The 13,651-nt window shown below is 43.6% G+C and overlaps 1 protein-coding gene across 3 annotated transcripts; it reads left to right on the top strand.

Annotated features, from left to right (window-relative positions):
* Positions 1-13: 13 nt before the first annotated feature.
* LOC135095869 (zinc finger protein 33B-like) lies at positions 14-12,216 on the top strand. Of its 3 annotated transcripts, none has more exons than XM_063997013.1 (4): positions 14-1,668; positions 2,727-3,208; positions 9,575-9,676; positions 9,885-12,216. In XM_063997013.1, the coding sequence occupies exon 4, from the start codon at positions 10,022-10,024 to the stop codon at positions 11,312-11,314; it is 1,293 nt and encodes a 430-aa protein (XP_063853083.1). In that variant the 5' UTR covers positions 14-1,668; positions 2,727-3,208; positions 9,575-9,676; positions 9,885-10,021; the 3' UTR covers positions 11,315-12,216. The 3 variants fall into 3 exon arrangements, with proteins under 3 accessions (XP_063853083.1, XP_063853084.1, XP_063853082.1); XM_063997014.1 differs by having other exon boundaries at positions 390-1,668; XM_063997012.1 differs by lacking the exon at positions 14-1,668 and having other exon boundaries at positions 1,963-3,208.
* Positions 12,217-13,651: the final 1,435 nt, after the last annotated feature.

Raw genomic sequence — 13,651 nt, forward strand, 5'->3', positions numbered from 1 at the left:
CGTGAAGGGGGGAGGGTGAGAGGGCAGGCAGAGACAACACCAAGAGTTAACCAGTGTTCTCGTTCATTCTTCCCTTTCTCAGGTAAACTGTGGAACTCCCTGCCTGCTTCTGCATTTCCTCCTTCCAATGGCTTCAAGTCTTTCAACGAGGGGGAGGCTCAAGACATCGTTTTATTTATCTGTTTTTATTATTCTCATTTTATTTGGCTCCTCTACAGGAACTGGCATTAAGTTGGCTTTTTTATTCAAATTTTTTCTGGTCCTTTTCCAACAGCCCTCTTACATAAAAGAAAATAACTAACTAATAATAAGAAAAGCCAGTGTCACAGGGCGGCCTGGAGACAATGTGCATGGCGTGCCAGCTGTACCAATGGAAGGAGTATTGAGGCAGTGAAGGAGTCCCTGGAGACAATGTGCATGGCGTGCCAGCTGTACCAATGGAAGGAGTATTGAGGCAGTGAAGGAGTCCCTGGAGACAATGTGCATGGCGTGCCAGCTGTACCAATGGAAGGATTTCAACTGGAAAGAAATTGCAAAATATTTTTTTTTTTCATTGGAAACTTTGTTGTAGCTGCTTATAAAGACCTGACGCATTGCTTCTGGTGCTCCTGTGTCGTGTCACAGGGAAGGGGACAGGCTGGTTAGTCAGACTTAACCCTCCCTGTGTGAATGCATGTTGCTTCTCGCCAAACACTTTCCTGGCCTGTAAATCTGTCAGTGTTGCATCCCTGACCACTTCCCCCATGGTTTGTGATGTGCTTGTAAGACTTGGTGGGCACCGTCACTCTGGCTCGTCTTTTGGCTTTCACTTCGCCTTTTTCTCATTTATTTGCATTAATATGAGCATTGTTTATATAATTACTTGTATTTAATGAGACAAAAAGGAATTACCATTGTATTTTCGTTGATAATTTTATAGTAATGTATAGTTGATAATTTTATAGTAATGAACAACAGGTCTCGTTCTTGTCTGCGACCAGTCCGTCCGCTCCCCGAGTCCCCGTCCCATAGTCTCGTAGTCGTCAGTCAGTTGTCAGTCTCGCGCGTCGCGACGCAGGACAGGACTTTCAGTTTTCGTTAAAAATGTCTGAAGAGAAAGGAAAGGAGAGAGAGGAGGCATGTGGTGCAGTGCCGAAAAAAGCGAGACGGAAACAGAAATATAGGCCCGAGTGGGACAAACAGTTTCCGTGGGTGGGGCCTGCAAAGAAGGATGCTTGTAAGGCCATGTGCCTTATTTGCAGTGTTGAAATAACCGCCCAGCTCACAACTCTCAAGTTGCACGAAAACACTGCAAAGCACAAGAAAATGTGTGCGCCATCCTCATCCAAAATACTTATGGAGTCATTTACAAGTGCACGTGGTGATAATGAAACTAGTAAAAGTGATTCTGTTAAGGCTGCTGAAATAAGGCTTACTGCATTTATGGTGGAACACAATATAAGTTTCCGTGTGGCCGATCATCTGTGTGAAGTCCTGAAAGGTTGCTTCTCTGACTCCGCTATTGCAAAGGAATTGAAAATGAAAAGAACAAAATGTCAAAGAGTGTGTGGTAATGTTATGGCACACTCTCACAAACAAGAGCTCATTAACATCTTGAAGCAGAACAAGTTGAGCATTCTTGTGGATGAATCCACAGATATATCGGTCTGTCAGAATTTATGCATCATGGTAAGAGTGGTTCAAGGAAATGCTGTTGTCACCAAATTTTGGGATTTAGTGCCATTATTTAGTAGTGATCCTAGTAAAGCTAATGAAGGTGCTACAGCTGCCAGGTTGTTTTCAGAGATAATGAAAACATTTACTGAAAATGGTATACCTACTTGTAATATCATTGGCTTTGGTTGTGATGGATGCAGCACTATAATGGGGCCTAATAACTCTGTGAGTAGCAGGTTAAAGGAACTTTGCCCAGGAATCTTTATTATGAAATGTGTGTGCCATTCTGCCCATACATGTGCCTCTGAAGCATGCAAAACAATTACCTGATGCTATTGAACAAGTAGCTCATGATGTCCACAACACATTCAAGAACTCTTCAAAACGATTGGCACAATTTGTACAATTTCAAGAGTTTGCTGGGGCTCAAAAGCTTAGGATTTTATTGCCATGTAGAACGCGCTGGCTTTCCTACACGGCTGTTGTGAAAAGGATGCTTGAGCAGTGGGGCCCTCTTCAGATGTTGTTTACTGAATTAAATTTACCAGGCTTTACTACTGCTTCCTTTCTTCAGTATTACCAAAGTATTACCAAAAAAGCTGAACCTTTTATTTCAAAGTGAAAGAGTGGTCATAACTGAATTGCACAGGCAAGTTTGTAATTTATATAAAGAATTGCTACTGATGTACATGAACCATGAATACATTGTGAAAACCATGCTTTCAAAAGTTGATCCAAGATATCAACGTGAGTTCCTGATGCTAGAGCAGGTGTATTTGGGTGCATCTGTCTGAAAAACAGTAACAGACAATCCAGAATTAAGCAAGCAAAAAAAAAAAAAAAAAAAAAATGAAATGTATGAGTTTCGCTTCCACTGCAGATTATTTTTGATAGTAGCAGCAGAACAGATCAGGAAGAGATTTAATTTCGCAGATGAAGTCCTTTCAAGAATGCACATGCTGGAGCCAGCCAGTGTTCTAGGCATCCAGGGCAAAGTGCAAGAGCAAAGTTTGCTGCCCCTCGCGACACACCTTCCCCGAATCATTGCCCACGATGATTCTACCCTCCAGCAACTGGACGATGAGTGGAAGAGGCTTGCCGTAGAAGATCTGCCTGAATCCATTACCAACATGGCGAAAAAGTGGACAAAAGCAATTACAACCAGCCTGATAAATTTTGGTGTGCCATAAAAACTCTGGAGGATAGTGATGGAAACCCCAAGTTTAAGCTTGTTTCAGACTTTTCACTAGGATGTCTTTCTTTGCCTCATGCTAATGCTGACTGTGAGCGCTGCTTCTCTAGTGTAAACCGTGTGAAAACAAAAGACAGAAATAAGCTAATAACAGAAACCGTAAGAGACATCATCCTAGCGAAGCAGTGTGTTGCTTCCACATCCAGCAGTGACTGTACGACCTTCAAGCCATCAATCAAAGTCAATGATAAAAAACATGACATCAAGCGTGCTATATTCCTCCAATGAAGAGAGTGCCGGGGCTGCTGACGACGTGCCGGATGTATATATAGAAGAACAAGACCAGTAATCTCCTACATAGTAAGTAAACAACTTAACGAAGTGTCCTGTAGTTTTTCTCCAATTATTAATGATATGTATTTAGGAAAGTGTTTTGTTTGTTAAGGGCATTGTTTGTTTTTTTTCATTACTCTCTCTCTCTCTCTCTCTCCTCTCTCTCTCTCTCTCTCTCTCTCTCTCTCTCTCTCTCTCTCTCTCTCTCTCTATATATATATATATATATATATATATATATATATATATATATATATATATATATATATATATATATATATATATATAAAACCTAAATTCTGCTGTATTTGGAAAGTGGCAGTTTTGCATAATATTCGGAATAATTACATATGAGCGATAATTTTACCAGAAGTACAGTAATTTCAACCTGTGTAGTACGATAATATTGCCAAAACAATCTGGCATCGCTGTATAATAAACGAGCCTAACAGAATCTCATGGCGTCCCGAAGGAAGGTTTGAAGTTGTACGTGTAAACATTGACCAAAAAACACCAAAATTCTCATGAACGCGGCGCCCACACCAAAATTACTAGTAGAAGTGAGGGAAAGGAAGTCCATGTGAGTGTGTCTGGCCAAAAATCGCCTTAAAATGGCAAGAATGGACGCTGTTACCACCACAAGAAACAGAAGGGGAGGGAGCGGTGTGTTTAGGGAGAACTTCCGGGACGGGACAACAAACTTTTCTTATTTCCCCACTGAGGGAGGAAGTTGCGGAAAGAGGAAAAGACGGGAGATGTTTGGACTCACTCACCTGCTTGACTCACCTGGATGGCTACCCTTTCTTGACATATGAATAGACAGGTAGAGGTTATTTCAGATGAATGTAAGGGCAGCGCGGATCTGCAGGTGCGCCAAACCTTACGGTATTTTACTGTTTCCCCAGTATTAACGTGGCTTTCCTTACCCTTCTTATCAGAGAAGGGCACTGGTCTACCCTGGTGAGGGGGTGTTCGTTCGTGCGTGTGTATGTCACAATCTGTTGGCAAGCGTGAAATTGTTCACGGTGATTGGTTCCTTTGTTTGAGAATGCAGCTGCTGGCCATTTAAAAACATGAGGGATTAATTTATCCAATGACAGCGCTTTACTTTATCCCTGAGGAGGGAGAAGCGCTCAATTTGAAATATTTGAGTTAGTGTGAGGAAGAAGTCTGTCCGCGGTGGGTGTTGCTGCCATTATTTCCAGCGCAACCGCCACATTTTGTGAAGAGAAACAAGGTGACCACTTCTTATTCATTTCTCTGCCTTGCCAGTTAGCTTAGGTGACTTTAGTTAGGTTAGGTTAAGTTAGTTTGGTTTGTGTGGTTAGGTTTGGTTTCCGCGGTTTGGCGCTTTTTGGGCTTTTTTTTACCGCAGTTGGGCTATTTTCTGGGCTACTTATATTTGAAAATATATAATATACTCTTGCCTTCCCCGACATACCAAATCAGGGAGTAGACTCACTCGTATGATAAGGAGTGGCGCCAGGTCAGCCCGCAGAAGGGTGTGAACAAGTCTCCCTTCTCCCTAAGGGGATTACTACTAGGGCCGCATGACCTCATTAAGACTGTAGGGCACCCATCCTGAAAACCTGCATGCCGCACTCATAATTTCCACATTCACCTCACAGCACACACACTGAAACACAGCCAGTTTATTTATTCTCAGCCTCGTAGCTGCCTCAGCCTGCCTGGAGGAGATACAAGTATACTGGATACAGGCCACGTGGCATACGTGTGTACGCTCAAGTGAACATGAGCAAGTGGTCGAAATACAGCAAAAAATACTGTAAAGAGTGGGAACAAGAGGACGGGCTCAAGACGTGGATAAGGAGTATACCCGGCGATGATACTCATGCATCCTGCAAATTTTGCAAAACTGTGATCAGAGCCCATCACAGGTGACCTTATCAAGCATGGTCTGACAGCAAAGCATGAGAAAAATGCTGCTCCATTTTCTAACATGAGGACTCTGTTTCAATCAGGGTTATCAAGAACAAAAGTCACTAGTGATGCAAAAGTTGCTGAGCTGAAGTTAGCAGCTCACATTGCTTGTCATTCAAGCGTCAGGACAATCGATCACATGGGTGAGCTAGTAAAAGATATTTCTGGTAAGGATATATCCTTACATAGGACAAAATGCACGGCACTCGTAAACAAAGTGTTAGCACCGTGTATGCTGAAGGAACTGTGTTGTGACATTGGCAAAAAGTGAATATTCATTGATAATAGACGAAAATTCTGGCTTGCAGTTCACGACCATAAGGACGCCTCAGGGGGAAAATGATTTTCGAGATCTTGGTAGATTTGCTTTGTCACTACTGGCTCTCCCAGTCAGTAATGCCTCGGTAGAAAGATTCCCAAATGAATATAGTAAAAAATAAGTTAAGAAACAGAATGCAACATGTAAGTTTAGAGAGTACATTACATGTACGCTCATATATACACAGACAAGGCATATGCTGTAACAAGTTTCTTCCTACAGAGGAAATGCTGTCATTATGTACACAAGATATATACTTCACAAGTGCTAATAATCATGATGATGACTATATTGATATAGACTAACTGTTGAAAAAGATATCACTGTGCATATATATATATATATATATATATATATATATATATATATATATATATATATATATATATATATATATATATATATATATAATATATATATATATATAATCGTTATTATTGCTGTTACTACTACTACTACTACTACTACTACTACTACCACAACAACAATTACTATATACTACTACTACTACTATCACTATTATTATTATTATAATTATTATTATTATTATTATTATTATTATTATTATTATTATTATTATTATTGTTAGCCTATTATTATTATTATTATTATTATTATTATTATTATTATTATTATTATTATTATTATCATTATTATTATTATAGGTTTAAATAAAGTATGTCGTTTTCTACCTTTCTCGTTTTTAACACAACATGCATATTATTCATAAAATATTGGGCTCTTTTTGGGCTCTTTTGGAGGGTGGAGTCCGCGGGTTTTGGGCTCTTTTTGGAGTAAAAGTGCGCGGGAATACTGCCCCCAGACCTGGCAAACCTGCGCTAGTGTGTTGTGAGCAGGCGCGTGGGTGATGTGTGAGTGTGGCTGTGGTCGCGGACAACTGAAGCGGACCAAAGTAAGCGAGTTTTGATGAAATATTTGACATGTTGCATCATGGAATTACTGTTACCTGTATTTTCATCACACACCTCTCTCTCTCTCTCTCTCTCTCTCTCTCTCTCTCTCTCTCTCTCTCTCTCTCTCTCTCTTCTCTCTCTCTCTCTCTCTCTCTATATATAATAATATATATATATATATATATATATAATATATATATATATATATATATATATATATATATATATAACCTAAATTCTGCTGTATTTGGAAAGTGGCAGTTTTGCATAATATTCGGAATAATTACATATGAACGATAATTTTACCAGAAGTACAGTAATTTCAACCTGTGTAGTACGATAATATGGCCAAAACAATCTGGCATCGCTGTATAATAAACGAGCCTAACAGAATCTCATGGCGTCCCAGAAGGAAGGTTTGAAGTTGCACGTGTAAACATTGACCAAAAAACACCAAAATTCTCATGAACGCGGCGCCCACACCAAAATTACTAGTAGAAGTGAGGGAAAGGAAGTCCAGGTGAGTGTGTCTGGCCAAAAATCGCCTTAAAATGGCAAGAATGGACGCTGTTACCACCACAAGAAACAGAAGGGGAGGGAGCGGTGTGTTTAGGGAGAACTTCGGGGATCTCTTGTGTTTGGATTTTGGTTAATGTGTAGAATATCTGCTCCTGCCTCAGCCTAACCTTCACTAGCCGTGTTCAAGTTTACATCTGACATATAAATGGTCACTGGCAGAAGGCTGGCTTATAAGTACTCTAGGGGAGGGCTGGGGACAGGACAACAAACTTTTCTTATTTCCCCACGGAGGGAGGAAGTTGCGGAAAGAGGAAAAGACGGGAGATGTTTGGACTCACTCACATGCTTGACTCACCTGGATGGCTACCCTTTCTTGACATATGAATAGACAGGTAGAATGTAAGGGCAGCGCGGATCTGCAGGTGCGCCAACCCTTACGGTATTTTACTGTTTCCCCAGTATTAACGTGGCTTTCCTGGTTTTTATTATAGTTTAAGCCATTACACACTACGTGGTAATGACCTACCTCATTTTGTTCTTCTCACTATTCACATCATTTCTAATGATTACACCTACTTGTCGGAAATTAATAATAACGCCACAATAGGCCTGGGAATGCACAGCGCTCTCAACTAAGTCCACAGGTAAACATAAATGGTGTATTGTTGCCTGAACTTCAGTTGTTAGGTTAGGTTAGGGTTTTATTATAGTTTAAGCCATTACACACTACGTGGTAATAACCTACCTCATTTTGTTCTTCTCACTATTCACAAAATTTCAAATGATTACACTATTTGTCGGAAATTAATAATAACGCCATGGGCCGTGGGTAGAGATTGGGAACATTGGCTTAAACTATAAATTTACCGCTTTCCTTACCTTTCTTATCAGAGAAGGGCACTGGTCTACCCTGGTAAGGGGTGTTCGTTCGTGTGTGTGTATGTCACATCTGTTGGCAAGCGTGAAATTGTTCACGGTGATTGGTTCCTTTGTTTGAGAATGCAGCTGCTGGCCAATTAAAACATGTGTAGCCGCACCGGCTGGGCATCAATTGGCTCTCAGGTGATCTGTTTTACTGATCACACCCATCATTGTAGGGTCGAGGAAAGGCAGTTCTCCCTGACACGTTTATTGATGAGGTAGGCATGACCGTAAGAACTGCGAACAAGTTGTCAGTCTCAATTTCTTACAAAATAACATTATACACGGATATTAAACACTTTCAACATATTACAATATTCATTAACAATACATGCAATTGACTTGGCACTATGACAATCAGTTTTTACTACAAAATTAAAGTATTTACCTCGGTCACCATCCTACCCGTCTTTGAGCGCGACTTGGCCGTGAGTGATGCCCGCAGGCGACTAGCAGGTTAACCCCACACTACTAACAAGTGAGCATCGGCATCGGTACTTAATATAGCATTGAACACTGATACTTACACATATTACACGTTTTCATGCAAATAGAAAACTATTGAACATTTCACTTATAAATGCCGAGGAGATACATACGCTTTACATACAGTAACAACATGAGGGATTAATTTATCCAATGACAGCGCTTTACTTCATCCTGAGGAGGGAGAAGCGCTCAATTTGAAATATTTGAGTTAGTGCGAGGAAGAAGTCTGTCCGCGGTGGGTGTTGCTGCCATTATTTCCCGCGCACCGCCACATTTTGTGAAGAGAAAGCAAGGTGACCACTTCTTATTCATTTCTCTGCCTTGCCAGTTAGGTTAGGTGACTTTAGTTAGGTTAGGTTAAGTTAGTTTGGTTTGTGTGGTTAGGTTTGGTTAAGTTACGTTTGGTTAGGTTAGGTAGTTTAGTTAGGTTAAGTTAGTTTGGTTAGGTTTTATTTGGCTAGTTTAGGTTAATTTAGTCAGGTTAGGTTAGTTAGGTTAAGTTACGTTTGGTTAAGTTAGTTTGGTTAGGTTAAGTTAGTCTAGGTTAGGTTAGATTAAGTTAGGTTTGGTTAGGTTAGGTTAGCTACTTTAGTTAGGTTAAGTTAGCTAGTTTGGTTAGGCCTGTAAGGTGGAGGTTGAGCAGAATGATGTCGCTTTGCTCCGGAGTGGTGAATCTGCTCCACCCGGACCCTCGTTGCTGGATCCACTTGTTGCGGTGGATTGTTACCCACTAATTTAATTCATTCCCATCACCAGTAACCTTGCTGTTGGAATGACAGTTCCCACAAACACTCCATTTAAATTCAAATTATGTTGAAAGGCCGGGGATAAATGTGATTCTCTCTCTCTCTCTCTCTCTCTCTCTCTCTCTCTCTCTCTCTCTCTCTCTCTCTCTCTCTCTCTCTCTCTCTCTCTCTCTCTCTCTCTCTCTCTCTCTCTCTCTCTCTCTCTCTCTCTCTCTCTCTCTCTCTCTCTCTCTCTCTCTCTCTCTCTCTCTCTCTCTCTCTCTCTCTCTCCACCTCAGTTAAATTGTCTGTGTGCATGATTTGGTTAGCCTTAGATGTTAATGAGTTAGGTATTCTGTACACAGCATTAATACTGTGATAACATTTTGAACAGTAAGTATTCTGTACACAGCATTAATACTGTGATAACATTTTGAACAAGTACACCAGGGGAAAAACTGTGTTTGTGTCCTTGACGACCCAGTGAAGTGTGGGTGGGTGACCCAACTTTGGGCTGTGACCCAAGGGTTAAGAACCACTGACCCAAGGTGATGCACTCTTCCAGGCACTTGCTGTGAGAGAGAGGGGAGACCTGTGCACCGCTGTGCTGCACTGTGCTTAGATGTCCCTGGTTCACTCCTGAGGCTGTACCATTCTTGCCCCTATTGTGAGTATGTCTCTGTGTGTGTGTGTGTGTGTGTGTGTGTGTGTGTGTGTGTGTGTGTGTGTGTAGTTGACAATTACTGAAGGGTTTGTGACTTGACCCGTCCCACAAGTGACAAAGACGGCATCACGTTGGTCGGTGCTTGCAGAAATGGCTCTTTCTGAGACGTGGGTACAGTTTGTAATGGCCACCACTCTTCCCTGCTCCACAGACCAGGCCAGCATCCAGGCCGCCGCCCTGCCTGGCACTGACGGCTGTCTGGCCTCCCCGAGGGTCCCTGCAGGACTGGACGCGGCGTGTGCTGGCGGGAGTGGTGCTGCGGTGGAGGTCGTGAGGCCGGGCAACAGCATGAGCGGCCGGCGGCGGCAGCAACAGCGGCAGCAGCATCAGCAAGCCTCAGGTGTGGGGAGGCGCAGGTGTGGTGGCAAGAATCACCTGGAGGCAGGCAGCTCTGTCCACAGAGGAGAGAGCAAGTTTGAGTGCCAGCAGTGTGACAAAACTTTTGTATCCAGACAAGGCCTTAAGTACCACACCCTGACACACAGTGGTGTTAGAAATTATGAGTGTGGTGAGTGTGGTAAGAAATTTACCCAAAAGTCTTCCCTCAACACACACACCCTGACACACAGTGGTGTTAGAAATTATGAGTGTGGCGAGTGTGGGAAGAAATTTACCCAAAAGTCTTCCCTCACCACACACACCCTGACACACAGTGGTGTTAGAAATTATGAGTGTGGTGAGTGTGGGAAGAAATTTATCCAAAAGTCTCACCTCACCAGACACACCCTGACACACAGTGGTGTTAGAAATTATGAGTGTGATGAGTGTGGGAAGAAATTTATCCGCAAGTCTCATCTCACCACACATACCCTTACACACAGTGGTGTTAGAAATTATGAGTGTGATGAGTGTGGGAAGAAATTTACCCACAAGTCTTCCCTCACCTCACACACCCTGACACACAGTGGTGTTAGAAATTATGAGTGTGATGAGTGTGGGAAGAAATTTATCCGCAAGTCTCACCTCACCACACACACCCTGACACACAGTGGTGTTAGAAATTATGAGTGTGGTGAGTGTGGGAAGAAATTTATCCACAAGTCTAACCTCAACACACACACCCTGACACACAGTGGTGTTAGAAATTATGAGTGTGATGAGTGTGGGAAGAAATTTACCCACAAGTCTAACCTCACCACACACACGCTGACACACAGTGGTGTTAGAAATTATGAGTGTGGTGAGTGTGGGAAGAAATTTACCCACAAGTCTTCCCTCACCACACACACCCTGACACACAGTGGTGTTAGAAATTATGAGTGTGATGAGTGTGGGAAGAAATTTACCCACAAGTCTAACCTCACCACACACACGCTGACACACAGTGGTGTTAGAAATTATGAGTGTGGTGAGTGTGGGAAGAAATTTACCCACAAGTCTTCCCTCACCACACACACCCTGACACACAGTGGTGTTAGAAATTATGAGTGTGATGAGTGTGGCAAAAGATTTCCTACCATTTCTCGTCTCAATAAACATACCTTCAGACACACTGGGGTGAGGGAGTTCGAGTGTGATGTTTGTGGCAAGTGTTTCAAGACAAAGGCTGAGATTGCCAGCCACTTGAGGGTCCACTTCTGAGGTGGTGGTGTGTGGACACATGGGGCCACACCTGTACCTGTGGTGGTGGTGGTGGTGGTGGTGGTGGTGGTGGTGGTGGCTGTGCCTGTGTGTGCTGTGAGGGAGTCATGGCCCCAGCATTTTTGTGTGGTGGTGGTGGTGGTGGTGGTGTGGGGGAGTCATGGCCCCAGCAGTTTTGTGTGGTGGTGGTGTGGGGGAGTCATGGCCCCAGCAGTTTTGTGTGGTGGTGGTGGTGGTGGTGTGGGGGAGTCATGGCTCCAGCAGTTTTGTGTGGTGGTGGTGGTGGTGGTGGTGGTGATGTGGGGGAGTCATGGCCCCAGCAGTTTTGTGTGGTGGTGGTGGTGGTGGTGTGGGGGAGTCATGGCCCCAGCATTTGTTTTGTTGGCAGTGCAGGTGTGACTTTCAATAAATGTGTGTGTGCGGTAAACCTTTGTTTGTGTATTCACCAGGTGTAGTATACAGGGCCTCAGCTACAGGAATATATTGTAGTGAGGCAGCCCCTCTCTCTCCTTGCCTCAAGTGTTTGTGTATTCACCAGGTGTAGTATACAGGGCCTCAGCTACAGGAATATGTTGTAGTGAGGCAGCCCCTCTCTCTCCTTGCCTCAAGTGTTTGTGTATTCACCAGGTGTAGTATACAGGGCCTCAGCTACAGGAATATATTGTAGTGAGGCAGCCCCTCTCTCTCCTTGCCTCAAGTGTTTGTGTATTCACCAGGTGTAGTATACAGGGCCTCAGCTACAGGAATATATTGTAGTGAGGCAGCCCCTCTCTCTCCTTGCCTCAAGTGTTGTGTTTCCCTTTCTTTTTGTCTCTCCTTCACACGTTAGGTTATGTTAAGTCTGGCACCATCTTTGCCTCTCTCTCTCTCTCTCTCTCTCTCTCTCTCTCTCTCTCTCTCTCTCTCTCTCTCTCTCTCTCTCTCTCTCTCTCTCTCTCTCTCTCTCTCTCTCTCTCTCTCCTCTCTCTCTCTCTCTCTCTCTCTATACAGGTGAGGGAGCACACAAGTGTAGCAGCTAACAGTTTCTGTGTAATTGTCGTGGTGGTGACTTTCCTCCTCATGTTCTCGTCCAGGAAGGGAAAGGCTGCCCTCGTGTTCCTCACCATCCTGTTGTGTCACCAACCGTGTTGTCTGTGTGCTTGTTTGGTGATGGCTGGCCCTGCATCACTGCGCCCTCGTCTTTGCTCCTTCACTGCTGCCAGCTGTGCCCGTGGTCATGATGATGACGGTGGTGATGGTGATGATGATGGCGAGCGAGACATTCAAAGGAGGGCGTGCACGTGCATGGTGGTGAGCAGGTGATGATTGGAGAGGCACAGAACGTTCAGGATGGAGGAGGAGGAGGAGGAGCAGGAGTCTTTGTGTATAGGAAGGAGAGGAATGTAAGAGGAGAAAAGATAGATGTAGGCAGCTCTGTCATGAGAGAAGGCGGCAGAGTGCACAGGCCACCCTGGAATGTCGTGAAAGGCTTGCGGTGGTCGTGGTGTGCGTGAAGGGGGAGGGTGAGAGGGCAGGCAGAGACAACACCAAGAGTTAACCAGTGTTCTCGTTCATTCTTCCCTTTCTCAGGTAAACTGTGGAACTCCCTGCCTGCTTCTGCATTTCCTCCTTCCAATGGCTTCAAGTCTTTCAACGAGGGGGAGGCTCAAGACATCGTTTTATTTATCTGTTTTTATTATTCTCATTTTATTTGGCTCCTCTACAGGAACTGGCATTAAGTTGGCTTTTTTATTCAAATTTTTTCTGGTCCTTTTCCAACAGCCCTCTTACATAAAAGAAAATAACTAACTAATAATAAGAAAAGCCAGTGTCACAGGGCGGCCTGGAGACAATGTGCATGGCGTGCCAGCTGTACCAATGGAAGGAGTATTGAGGCAGTGAAGGAGTCCCTGGAGACAATGTGCATGGCGTGCCAGGTGTACCAATGGAAGGAGTATTAAGGCAGTGAAGGAGTCCCTGGAGACAATGTGCATGGCGTGCCAGCTGTACCAATGGAAGGATTTCAACTGGAAAGAAATTGCAAAATATTTTTTTTTTTCATTGGAAACTTTGTTGTAGCTGCTTATAAAGACCTGACGCATTGCTTCTGGTGCTCCTGTGTCGTGTCACAGGGAAGGGGACAGGCTGGTCAGTCAGACTTAACCCTCCCTGTGTGAATGCATGTTGCTTCTCGCCAAACACTTTCCTGGCCTGTAAATCTGTCAGTGTTGCATCCCTGACCACTTCCCCCATGGTTTGTGATGTGCTTGTAAGACTTGGTGGGCACCGTCACTCTGGCTCGTCTTTTGGCTTTCACTTCGCCTTTTTCTCATTTATTTGCATTAATATGAGCATTGT

This window comes from Scylla paramamosain, unplaced genomic scaffold (assembly GCF_035594125.1).
Source record: "Scylla paramamosain isolate STU-SP2022 unplaced genomic scaffold, ASM3559412v1 Contig2, whole genome shotgun sequence".
In the NCBI taxonomy this organism is placed as follows: Eukaryota; Metazoa; Arthropoda; class Malacostraca; order Decapoda; family Portunidae; genus Scylla; species Scylla paramamosain.

Coding starts and splice junctions, on each gene's coding strand:
- LOC135095869 (XM_063997013.1), top strand. CDS start 10,022: ATGAGCGGCCGGCGGCGGCAGCAACAGCGGCAGCAGCATCAGCAAGCC.